Raw genomic sequence first — 13,449 nt, 5'->3', positions numbered from 1 at the left:
GGTTTTCATTTATTTTTTACTAATTTCTACATTGTAGAATAATAGTGAAGACATCAAAACTATGAAATAACACATACTGAATCATGTAGTAATCAAACAAGTGTTAAACAAATCAAAATAAATGTTATATTTGATATTCTTCAAAGTAGCCAACAGTATCACAACCGGCTGTGATTGGGAGTCCCATAGGGCGGCGCACAATTGGCCCAGCATCGTCTGGCTTTGGCCGGTGTAGGCCGTCATTGTAAATAAGAATTTGTTCTTAACTGACTTGCCTAGTTAAATAAAAGTTAATAAAAAAAAATTTGATGACAGCTTTGCACACTTGGCATTCTCTCAACCAGATCATGAGGTAGTCACCTGGAATGTGTGTGCTTCCTTCTTAATTCGTTTGAGCCAATCAGTTGTGTTGTGACAAGGTAGGGGTGGTATACAGAAGATAGCCCTATTTGGTAAAAGACCAAGTCCATATTATGGCAAGAACAGCTCAAATAAGCAAAGAGAAATGACAGTCCATTATTACTTTAAGACATGAAGGTCAGTCAATCCGGAAAATATCAAGAACTTTGAAAGTTTCTTTAAGTGCAGTCGCAAAAACTATCAAGAGGTAATGATTAAACTGGCTCTCATGAGGACCGCCACAGGAAAGGAAGACACAGAGTTACCTCTGCTGCAGAGGATAAGTTCATTAGAGTTACCAGCCTCAGAAATTGCAGCCCAAATAAATGCTTCACAGAGTTCAAAAAAATCAATTTAGCCTGTTTTGGCTGCAGGGGCAGTATTGAGTAGCCAGATAAAAGGTGCCCATTTCAAACGGCCTCGTACTCAATTCTTGCTCGTACAATATGCATATTATTATTACTATTGGATAGAAAACACTCTCTAGTTTCTAAAACCGTTTGAATTATATCTGTGAGTAAAACAGAACTCATTTGGCACAAACTTCCTGACCAGGAAGTGGAAAGTCTGAAAACTATTCTCTGTTCTAGGTCCTGCCTATAAATGGGCATGATACGTATTAGTATACATGCACGTCATACACCTTCCCCTAGATGTCAAGAGGCAGTGAGAGAAGAAATGGAGTGTTTATCTTGGTCTGAGATGGAATAAATCTTCTTGGAATGACGTGTCACCCATTTCCTGTTTTCTGGTAAGCGCGAGGATGGACCTGGAATTGCCTTCTGAAATGCTGTCGTTATAGGCGACTACTATCTCCGGCTTTGATTTTATTTGATAAATGTGACAATATCATCGTAAAGTATGTTTTTTCAATATAGTTTTATTAGATTATTGAAATTTATTCGGGACGTTAGGCGTGTTGCGTTGTGTGCCTTTGTTCAGGAAGGAGAGATTCACGCCACTTGGCTAGTGCGCTTGCTAATTCAAGAGGGAAAAAGGACGTTCTAAATCCAAACAACGATTGTTCTTGACAAAGGACCTCTTGTACAACATTCTGATGGAAGATCAGCAAAAGTAGGACCCATTTTATGATGCTATTTCATATATCTGTCGAACTGTGTACTATTAGTTTTGCGCCCAGGTTTTGGGCACTCGCTCGCCATAACGTAAGCCTTATGTCGTAATGAAGTTATTTTTAGAATTCTAACACTGCGATTGCATTAAGAACTAGTGTATCTATCATTTCCTATACAACATGTATTTTTTAGTTATGTTTATGAATAGCTATTTGGTCAGAATATGTGTGTCAGAAAAAGTGTCAGAAAAATATCCAGACGTTGTGGGAAAAATATGCTAAGTTAGCACAATGTATAACCACTGATTTCAGCTCTAAATATGCACATTTTCGAACAAAACATAAGTGTATGTATAACCTGATGTTATAGGACTGTCATCTGATGAAGCATATCAAGGTTAGTGTAAAATTATATATCTTTTGCTGGTTTGTTACGATCGCTAACTTTTACTGCTGGGGAATGGCTTGTGTTTCTGGCTATTGTTGTAAGCTAATATAACGCTATATTGTGTTTTCGCTGTAAAACACTTAAGAAATCGGACATATTGTCTGGAATCACAAGATGCCTGTCTTTCATTTGCTGTACACTATGTATTTTTCAGAAATGTTTTAGGATGATTATTTAGGTATTTGACGTTGGTGTCTAATTATTCTGTCTGCTTTCGGTGCAATTTCTGATTGTAGCTGCAATGTAAACTATGATTTATACCTGAAATATGCACATTTTTCGAACAAAACATAGATTTATTGAATAACATGTTATAAGACTGTCATCTGATGAAGTTGTTTGTTGGTTAGTTTGGTTGGTTCTTGGTTAGTTAGGTTGGCTTTGTGCATGCTACCTGTGCTGTGAAAAATGTCTGTCCTTTTTTGTATTTGGTGGTGAGCTAACATAAATATACGTGCTGTTTTCGCTGTAAAACATTTTAAAAATCGGACATGTTGGCTGGATTCACAAGATGTGTACCTTTCATTTGCTGTATTGGACTTGTTAATGTGTGAAAGTTAAATATTTCTAAAACATATATTTTGAATTTCGCGCCCTGCACTTGAAGTGGCTGTTGTCATATTGTGGGCGGCCTCGGGCTTGCAGCCAGAAGAAGTTAACTTATTTTGAATTCAGGCTGTAACAAAATGTGGAATAGTTCTAAACGAACATTTTAAATAGTATGTGTATTCTTTGCATTAATGTGTTGCATATCCTTTTGATAAAATAATTGTCAAATGAACCAAACTTTCATGCTCCATGGTTTGAATTGGTTTGAAATCCATTCTAATTCCTTCAATTAAAATTCTGCTTCTTGTGGGGTATGGCCAATTCAATTTAAGTGCATTGTTTGAATTGAATTCAGAAATTCCAAATTGACTCCAACCCTGCAACTATCAATACAAAGCATTTACAACTCTCAAAGGTACCACATTGCTGTATTACTTGATTTGAAGTTACTGAGTTTTTGTTGGAATACAACTTGGAGCATGCTGACTGGATGATGGCCAGCCATTCCCATTGTTTTGCACTAAACTATGCTAATGTTAAGCTGTAACTAAATGACTAACTAAATTCATAGTCTACTTTCAAGGTATCCATAAAATGATATAAATGTAATCTGCTGTATGTACCTGTGTTGCAGTGGCCAGGGCGGAGCCTCCAGTAACAGCTTCGTAGGGAGGGGGTGGGTCTAAAGGACTGAACACCTCTACTCCTTTAATCCTGGCACCATAGATATGAGGTAGTGGTATCACACTGTCCCCAAACATCCTGCGAGCCAGCCGTGGTGTGTAGGAGTAGAAGGTTGAAAAGTAAGAGGGGGGAGGGGCAGGGGGGACAAAGTCATCCGGGTCAGGGATAATAGTTGGCTCCTCCATCTCCTCTGCATTTGGCCTGGGATCATCCTATTAGAGAGAGGGGGGGGGGGGGGGAGAGATAAGCCCCTTATTGAGATGCACCTGTAGTGTTGACAAATAAAAAAAACATTGATCAATATGGAGCAGAGTATGTGAGCGGAGCGGAGCGAGGAGCAATATGCCCAATTTGACAGGAGCACAGAGCGAGATTCCCAAAGGCTGGAGCATCGGACTTCGCTCCAGTAGCACTCCAGTAGCGCTCACTTCACGAGCTCAGGGCATGCCTGGCCCAGCATGTATTTGTAGTCTACTTCTGTGCTGCTATAGCCCCTTGCTTTAGCTACTGTCATGGAGTTCGATAAATATTTTCACAAAGAATTTGATAAAACACACAGGTGCAAAATCAAGGTGATTTACAAAGATGAGGACCGATAGCAAGAGAGGGAGTGCAGTGATGTAGTGTCCACAACTAAATAATCATTGTGGAATCTGAAAAGACACATATGCCGAAAGCATGATGGTGTACTTACTACGTGAACATGCTAAAAGAAAGGAACGAGGTGGATAGATAACTAAGTGTGACATTGTAGCAAAGATTTTATAAACAAAAAATCTGATCTCTTAAAAGTTTTGTTAATTTTTGTTCCATTTATCTATACAATAGGCCATAATTGATTTTGGCCCAATAGGCCTGGCATATTCCCACTTTAAAGGAGCTTTCAGTTTTGATTGGGTTATTTTGTCTTAAAACCTTTAGGCCTACCTATAGAAAAATGAAAATAAAGAACAGCTCTGCCTAGCCTGGCAAGTGTGTCCCGAAGGGTGTTTAGCCTCTCCGCTGCTGGCCTGTACTCCAGGCACCATCGCATGAGCCTAAAGCCACAGACTTTGGCCAAACTCGTGTTTCTAAAAATGAATGCAAAGGCACTGTAGACTAAGCCTAAGGCATTTTTCATTTAATTTGTATTTCATTCTATGTAAGTCACAGCCTATATGTTCAATTTATAAACTATAATGATTCAATACAACTAAATGTTTATTAATGCTGAGCGCGTTATGTCCCTACCAGCCTAGTGTCGCACTTGCAAATGATTCACAATGTATTTCTTTGTAGACTATAGCCTTGAAATAATTGAAAAAATATAGCCTAAATAATACATTTTCGTTTCTTCTTAGGCTCCCTGTCTGGCTCCTGACCTATTTAGAGTGTTTATATGCTGTTAAATATGACACGTAGCCTATTTGAAATTATGAGCGCTTCTTACATTCACCTTTTCATGTTTATTAAAATACTTTTCACTCAAGTCATTTGGTTTGGTTTCAATACTTCCAAACCAAATGGTAGGTCCAGGTAGTCACAAAAATAGATGGAAAGGGATACCCGCCAAATGGGTGTCGGTTAAATTGTGATTTTAATGAATGGATTGAATTCAGAGTTGCAGTTTTTTTCCCTGTGAGTGCTGTGCGGTTGGAAAGGCTGTGGAGCACTGGAGTGGTGCACAAGCACAGCATGAGCGGGATTTCCAACCACTCAACTCTGCTCACACACTCTGATATGGAGATTCTTCTGCTATGTGATTGGACGTGGTGCAGATTCTAACCTACATGAATGCAGCTGGGGGTTATCAGGCCCTGTGAATGGTTGTGATAGGTGATGGGGTAGTCTTACCATACATGGTCTTCTGGTGGTGAAGACCTGTAGGTATCGGAGGGCAGCAGCCACCAGACACACTGCAGTGGTCAGAGCATTCAGAGCACATAGCGCCAACAGAACCTTCTGGAAACACGGACAGACGAGAAACAGTTTGGATTAAACCACCCCACAAACACCAATAACCATCTTAACTTGCTTATGGTTAAATATTACCATAAGGAACCATAGAGTTGTATAGAGGGCTCTAGTGCTCAAAAGCCTGTTTTTAACATGAGCAGTGCCTTTGAGCACTTTCGACATTTTTAACCTTTTCACACGAGTTCCAAATATCTGTAATGGTCACCCCAACATGAGTTGTTTTATGCACGTGATGTCAGAATGCATTCACTGTTCCAAAATGTGATTGTTACGCAACAGGACAGTTAACACGTGATGCCTGCTAATGATCTATGTCTCAACTTGTCAATTTCAAATTATTTTCGAACAAGTTTTAGTTTCTAACAACAGCTTTAATTGAGGTGGGTTTCGCCTCCTCATTAATTCACAAAGAAGTAGCCCATTTCAGCGTTGCGGAAGATTTATGTTTGAGGCTTTACTGAGCTGGACAAACTTCTCTCTTCGAGGAGAGCCCACACACTTCACCAATGTTTCCGCAGATCAAGTATGCAGACATTTGCGCAGTCTTACACGAATTGGCACATTTTAAGACTGGCTGGCGCTGGCATTGCCTTCCTTGTTTTTTTTCTTACAAATAATACATTTGGACATATGTGCGTTCCTATCAAAGCAAGCGCCTTATTTTCTGTATGTCATTTCTACCTTAGCATACAGTATGTATATATATATATATATATATATATATATATATATATGTATGGAGCATAATGTATTTACAGTTTTATTCACATGTTTTTGAGTACTGGTCACAAATAATGCATTCCGATTATTGCATAGATTATAATGGATGTGTGTAAAATACCTTTTTGAAGGTTGTACTGATTATAATGAGCTAATGCTAAGCTATTTGCCAGCTATGTGTGGCGCTATGTTTGTTGACATTATTCAATGAATTCTGGGTGTCACGGAAACATCTGTCAGACCAAATATTTTATAATGGGGTGAAGGGTAAACTTCCTGAAGTGAATGAAGGGAAGTGAATGATCATAGACGACACACCCCCTTCAACATGCACACTGCAAACAGCCCAAACTCATTTGGTCTCCTCTTATTATCTTTGGTTGACGCGAAAAAACTAACATGGCGGCGTGCACAAACTAATCCTCGTCGGATTACTTTCGATTTCTTTCGATTTCTAGAAGTGTTTTACTCAATTATTTCGAAATCTAAATATGACCGCTTGTGTTACGTCAATCTTTCCTCAGTTAGCACTAGGACAAACGTAGCCTACATTTTCCAGTTTCGTTTCTTCTGTGAATGTCTGAACATTGCATCCCAAAATAAACTTGTCACGTTCAGGACATAACTTTGTAAGGACTGTGTTTGTGCAAAATGTTTCAGTGAATAAACAGTGTGGCTAGCTCAAATGCTGACTGTTGCGTAAATCGAAACTGGACTTTCTAAATAAGCGTTCTAATCACGCCGGTTTGAGCGTAAGCTGCAGTGACCACTGTAGAATGATCACACCCATTTGTTGGTACGTGTGAAAAGGTTAAGTAGCCACCTGGATGGGAATTCCTATGGGTTAAGTAAGGATCACATAATTCCATCAAGATCATCAGGAGGGATCAGACAATGAATTATAATTGTGAGCATACATTCCATATCTGCAGTTGGCATTTAATCGCCAAACTTGGCTTCAAACCTTTTCTAGCAACACACTCCAGGTGGCAGTATGCACCCTCTATCAGTTTGTTTACCAACTCATAGAAGTAGTAGAATAAAAAAAATGGAGATGGGCTCAGTGGCGTTGCCCAGATGCCATAATGGGACAGATATAACGTTGCGATCTCTATACAACTCTATGCAATGAACATAAATTCTCTCACACACATGGTATGCACAAACTAACAAATACACACCTTGAGCAGGACCCTCATGGTACTACAGGAGTGTCCAGGGTAGAGTTTGAGTAGTGTTTCCTCAGGACACTTGGCAGTGGGGGTCTGAGGACAGCAGTTACACACATCTCCCACCTCACTCTGAAACACATAAAACACAAGAGATGCATGGCCTTTAGACTCACACTGAAACACACAAAACACAACAGATACATGGCCGTTAGACTCACTCTGAAACACACAACAGACCAGGTCTAAGAAATGTCAAAAACAAACAGACTGTGTTTGACATGTTGGCATGCCAATCTCAACCTATTCTAAAACTGTTAACACCTTCAACCAGAGGAAAGTAAGGAGGGAGGAAGGGAGGGAGAGAGAAATAGGGCAAAGAGGGAAACTGAAGAGAGAGACATCAACAGAGTGAGAACAAGACATATTTTACCTTCAGGCATGTACATTTTCATCGCCCTCCCTCCCTCCCTCCAGGTCAATGAAAGGGTCCTTGCAATCCGGGATCCTTGGGACGTCCCTACACCGTTGAAGTTGTCATTTAAAATTATTACGGTAAGGGTTAAGGTTGGGGTTATGGTTAAGGTTAGGGTAAGCGTAGGGGTTAGGGTTTAGTGAAAGTAACAACAGATTTGAGGAGCAGGTGGTCTGGACGGGAGACTCCATTACTCAAAAACTCTCACAATTGAACTAAAACCCATCTTTCAATTATTTCAAGGCTATAGCCTACAAAGAAATACATTGTGAAGCAGTTGCAAGTGCGACACTAGGCTGGTAGGGACATAAAGCGCTCAGCAACATTAAACAACACTGAGTGGTATTAAATCATTATTGCCTATAAATTGCGCATATAGGCTGTATACTTAGAATACATACACACACACAAACAATAAAAAAACACCGGGGACTGTGAAGCAACATAAACATTGGCACACACACACACACACGTAACAGTATAACTTTAAACCGTCCCCTCGCCCCGACACGGGCGCGAACCAGGGACCCTCTGCACACATCAACAACTGACACCCACGAGGCGTCGTTACCCATCGCTCCACAAAGGCCGCGGCCCTTGCAGAGCAAGGGGAAACCCTACTTCAAGGTCTCAGAGCAAGTGACGTAACCGATTGAAATGCTATTAGCGCGTACCCGCTAACTAGCTAGCCATTTCACATCCGTTACACTCACCCCCCTTTCAACCTCCTCCTTTTCCGCAGCAACCAGTGATCCGGGTCAACAGCATCAATGTAACAGTATAACTTTAAACCGTCCCCTCGCCCCGACACGGGCGCGAACCAGGGACCTTCTGCACACATCAACAACGGTCGCCCACGAAGCGCCGTTACCCATTGCTCCACAAAAGCCGCGGCCCTTGCAGAGCAAGGGGAAACCCTACTTCAGGTCTCAGAGCAAGTGACGTAACCGATTGAAATGCTATTAGCGCGTACCCGCTAACTAGCTAGCCATTTCACATCCGTTACACACACACACAAATTTCTTGTTAACAAACTAAAGTTTTGGCAAGTCGGTTAGGACATCTACTGTGTGCATGGCACAAGTAATTTATCCAACAATTGTTTACGGACACATTATTTCACTTATAATTCACTGTATCACAATTCCAGTGGGTCAGAAGTTTTCATACACTAAGTTGACTGTGCCTTTAAACAGCTTGTAAAATTCAAAAAAATGACATGTCATGGCTTTAGAAGCTTCTGATAGGCTAATTGACATCATTTGACTCAATTGGAGGTGTACCTGTGGATGTATTTCAAGGCCTACCTTCAAACTCAGTGCCTCTTTGCTTGACATCATGGGAAAATCAAAAGAAATCAGCCAAGACCTCAGAAAAAAAAGTGTAGACCTCCACAAGTCTGGTTTATCCTTGGGAGCAATTTCCAAATGCCTGAAGGTACCACGTTCATCTGTACAAACAATAGTATGCAAGTATAAACGCCATGGGACCATGCAGCCGTCATACCGCTCAGGAAGGCGAGGCGTTCTGTCTCCTAGAGATGAATATACTTTGTTGCGAAAAATGCAAATCAATCCCAGAACAACAGCAAAGGACCTTGTGAAGATGCTGGAGGAAACAGGTACAAACGTATCTATATCCACAGTAAAACAGGACCTATATTGACATAACCTGAAAGGCCGCTCAGCAAGGAAGAAGCCACTGCTCCAAAACCGCCATAAAAAAAGCCAGACTACGGTTTGCAACTGCACATGGGGACAAAGATCGTACTTTTTGGAGAAATGTCCTCTGGTCTGATGAAACAAAAATAGAACTGTTTGGCCATAATGACCATCGTTATGTTTGGAGGAAAAAGGGGGAGGCTTGCAAACCGTAGAAAACCATCCCAACCATGAAGAACAGGGGTGGTAGCATCATGTTGTGGGGGTGCTTTGCTGCAGGAAAGACTGGTGCACTTCACAATATAGACGGCATCATGAGGAAGAAAAAGTATGTGGATATATTGAAGCATCTCTGGCAACATCTCAAGACATCAGTCAGCGAATGGGTCTTCCAAATGGACAATGACCCCAAGCATATTTCCAAAGTTGTGCAAAATGGCTTAAGGACAACAATGTCAAGGAATCCTATGATTCCATATGTGTTATTTCATAGTTCTGATGTCTTCACTATTATTCTACAATGTAGAAAAATAGTCAAAATAAAGAAAAACCCTGGAATGAGTAGGTGTGTCCAAACTTTTGACTTGCACTGTATATACAGTGCATTCGGAAAGTATTCAGACCCCTTAACTTCTTATGGCTGAAGGGGCAGTATTGAGTAGCTTGGATGAAAGGTGCCCATATCAAACGGCCTGCTCCTCAGTCATAGTTGCTAATATTTGCATATTATTATTAGTATTGGATAGAAAACACTCTAAAGTTTCTAAAACTGTTTGAATTATGTCTGTGAGATTAACAGAACTCATATTGGCAGGCAAAATCCTGTTTTGAAATCAAAACAGGAAGTCAGAAATCTGAGCTTGTATGTATTCACCAGAGTCCCTAATGAAATCCCCTTGAGATATGAATGATTGTGCACTGCCTAGGGGTTCCACTAGATGTCAACCATCAATAGACATTATAATGAGACTTCTATGGTGTTGTGGGAGAGAACGATAGCAGAATCAGTCAGGTGTCCATCAAGCAGCCATTTTCTGATCATGCTTATTCCTCATGGTAGTCACTTACGTTCCATTGCTCACGAAGACAAGAAAGAATACTCCGGTTGGAACTTTATTGAAGCTATATGTTAAAAACATCCTAATGATTGATTCTGTACTTAGTTTAAAATGTTTCTTCGACCGGTAATATCACTTTTTGAAGTTTTTGTCCGATATAACGCTGACCAGAATTAGCGTTTGGATATGTAAACCAGACGCGCTAACAAAAGAAGGTATTTGGACATAAATAACGGATTTCTTCTAACAAAACAAACATTTATTGTGGACCTGGGATTCCTGGTGTGCTTTCTGATGTAGATCATCAAAGGTAAGGGAATATTTATCATATATTTTCTTGTTTATGTTGACGCCATCTTTGCGTCTGTGGTGTTTTACTTTTGAGCGCCGTCTCAGATTATAGCGTGGGTTTCTTTTTCCGTAAAGTTTTTTTGAAATCTGACACAGCGGTTGCATTAAGGAGAGGTATATCGAGAATTCCATGTGTATAACTTGTATTATCATCTATATTTATGATGAGTATTTCTGTTGAAACGATGTGGCTATGCAAAGTCACTTGATGTTTTTGCAACTAGTGAATCTAACGCCTCAATGTAAACTCAGATTTTTTTTATATAAATATGAATTTAATCAAACAAAACATGCATGTATTGTGTAACATGAAGTGCTGTGAAAAATGGCTGTGATTATTGTGGTTTTGTGGTGACCTAACATAATCGTTTGTAGTGCTTTCGCTTAAAAGCCTATTTGAAATCGGACACTTTGGTGGGATTAACAACAAGATTACCTTTTAAAATTATATAAGACACATATATGTTTGAGGAATTTTAATTATGACATTTCTGTTTTTTGAATTTGGCGCCCTATACTTCGACTGGCTGTTGTCATATCGATCCCGTTAACGGGACTGCAGCCATAAGAAGTTTTTAACTTTGTCCACATTTTGTTACGTTACAGCCTTATTCTAAAATGGACAATTTATTTATTTTCCTCATCAATCTACACACAATATCCCAGAATGACAAAGCGAAACAGGTTTTTAGAAAATGTTGCACATTTATTGAAAATAAAGAACAGAAATACCTTATTTACATAAGTATTCAGACCCTTTGGTATGAGACTCAAAATTGAGCTCAGGTGCATCCTGTTCCCATTGATCATCCTTGCGATGTTTCTACAACTTGATTGGAGTCCACCTGTGGTAAATTCAATTGATTGGACATGATTTGGAAAGGCACACAACTGTCTATATAAGGTCCCAGAGTTGACAGTGCATGTCAGAGCAAAAACCAAACCAAGAGGTCGAAGGAATTGTTCGTAGAGATCCGAGACAGGATTGTGTTGAGGCACATATCTGGGGAAGGGTATCAACAAATATCTCCAGCATTGAAGTTCCCCAAGAAGACATTGGCCTCCATCATTCTTAAATGGAAGAAGTTTGGAACCACCAAGACTCTTCCTAGAGCTGGCCGTCCGGCCAAACTGAACATTCGGGGGAGAAGGGTCTTGGTCAGGGAGGTGACCAAGAACCCGATGGTCACTCTGACAGAGCTCCAGAGTTCCTCTGTGGAGATGGGAGAACCTTCCAGAAGGACAACCTTCCCTGCAGCACTCCACCAATCAGGCCTTTATGGTAGAGCAACCAGGCGGAGCCACTCCTCAGTAAAATGCACATAACAGCCAACTTGGAGTTTGCCAAACAGCACCTAAAGGACACTCAGACCAGGAGAAACAAGATTCTCTTGTCTGATGAAACTAAGATTGAACTCTTTGGCCTGAATGCCAAGCATCACGTATGGAGGGAACCTGGCACCATCCCTATCGTGAAGCATGGTGGTGGCAGGGTCTGGGAGACTGGTCAGGATCGAGGTAAAAATGAACAGAGCAAAGTACAGAGAGATCCTTGATGAAATCCTGAACCATAGCGCTCAAGACCTCAGACTGGGGCGAAGTTTCACCATCCAACAGGACAACGACCCTAAGCACATAGTCAAGACAACACAAGAGTGGCTTTGGGACAAGTCTCTGAATGTCCCTGTGTGGCCCAGTCAGAGCCTGGACTTGAACCCAATCGAACAGCTCTGGAGAGACCTGAAAATAGCTGCGCAGCGATGCTCCCCATCCAACCTGGCAGAGCTCGAGAGGGCCTGCAAAGAAGAATGGGAGAAACTCCCCAAATACAGGTGTGCCACACTTGTAACATCATACCCAAGAAGACTCAAAGGTGTAATCGCTGCCAAAGTTGCTTCAACAAAGTACTGAGTAAAGTGTCTGAATACTTAGGTGAATGTGATATTTAATGCATTTTAGAATAAGGCTGTAACATAACAAAATGTGGAAAGAGTCAAGGGGTCTGAATACTTTACGAATGCACTGTACACACTGAACAAAAATAAAAACGCAACATTCAACAATTTCCAAAATTGTACTGAGTTACAGTTCATATTAGTACATTTGTCAATTGAAATACATTCATTAAGCCCAAATCTATGGATTTCACATGACTGGGAATACAGATATGCATCTGTTGGTCACAGACACCTTAAAAAAAGGCGTGGATCAGAAAACCAGTCAGTATTTGGTATGACCACCATTTGCCTCAAGCACTGCGACACATCTCCTTCACATATAGTTGATCAGACAGTTGATTGTGGCCAGTGGAATGTTGTCCCACTCCTCTTCAACGGCTGTGCGAAGTTGCTAGATATTGGCGGGAACTGGAACACGCTGTTGTACATGTCGATCCAGAGCATTCCAAATGTGCTCAATGGGTGACATGTCTGGTGAGTATGCAGGCCATGGAAGAACTGGGACATTTTCAGCTTCCAGAAATTGTGAATCCTTGCAACATGGGGCCATGCATTATCATGCTAAAACATGAGGTGATGACGTCGGATGAATGGCACGACAATTGGCCTCAGGATCTGTAGTCAGGCCAAGACAATGGTGAGGATGCCGGGCACGCAGATGAGCTTCCCTGAGACGGTTTCTGACAGTTTGTGCAGAAATTCTTTGGTTGTGCAAACCCACAATTTCATCAGCTGTCCAGGTGGATGGTCTCAGACGATACCGCAAGTGAAGAAGCCGGATGTGGAGGTCCTGGGATGGTGTGGTTACACGTGGCGTGCGGTTGTGAGGCTGGTTGGACGTACTTCCAAATTCTCGAAAATGATGTTGGAGCAATTAACATTCAATTCTCTGGCAACAGCTCTGGTGGACATTCCAGCAGTCATCATAGCAATTGCATGCTCCCTC

General features: G+C 41.0%; 1 protein-coding gene across 1 annotated transcript in view; it reads right to left on the bottom strand.

The window, feature by feature from the left end:
- The window catches only part of LOC120044029 (protein FAM189A2-like), a 55,884-nt gene that overhangs the window by 21,275 nt on the left and 21,160 nt on the right, over positions 1 to 13,449 (bottom strand). The window contains exons 4-6 of the mRNA XM_038988624.1: positions 7,013 to 7,132; positions 4,989 to 5,096; positions 3,095 to 3,367 (exon numbers count right to left, since the gene is read on the bottom strand). Coding sequence (XP_038844552.1) covers positions 3,095 to 3,367; positions 4,989 to 5,096; positions 7,013 to 7,132 — 501 coding nt within the window. The remainder of the gene's footprint in view (positions 1 to 3,094; positions 3,368 to 4,988; positions 5,097 to 7,012; positions 7,133 to 13,449) is intronic.

This window comes from Salvelinus namaycush, chromosome 1 (assembly GCF_016432855.1).
Source record: "Salvelinus namaycush isolate Seneca chromosome 1, SaNama_1.0, whole genome shotgun sequence".
Lineage (NCBI taxonomy): Eukaryota > Metazoa > Chordata > Actinopteri > Salmoniformes > Salmonidae > Salvelinus > Salvelinus namaycush.
This window is presented reverse-complemented; position numbering and strand designations above follow the sequence as displayed.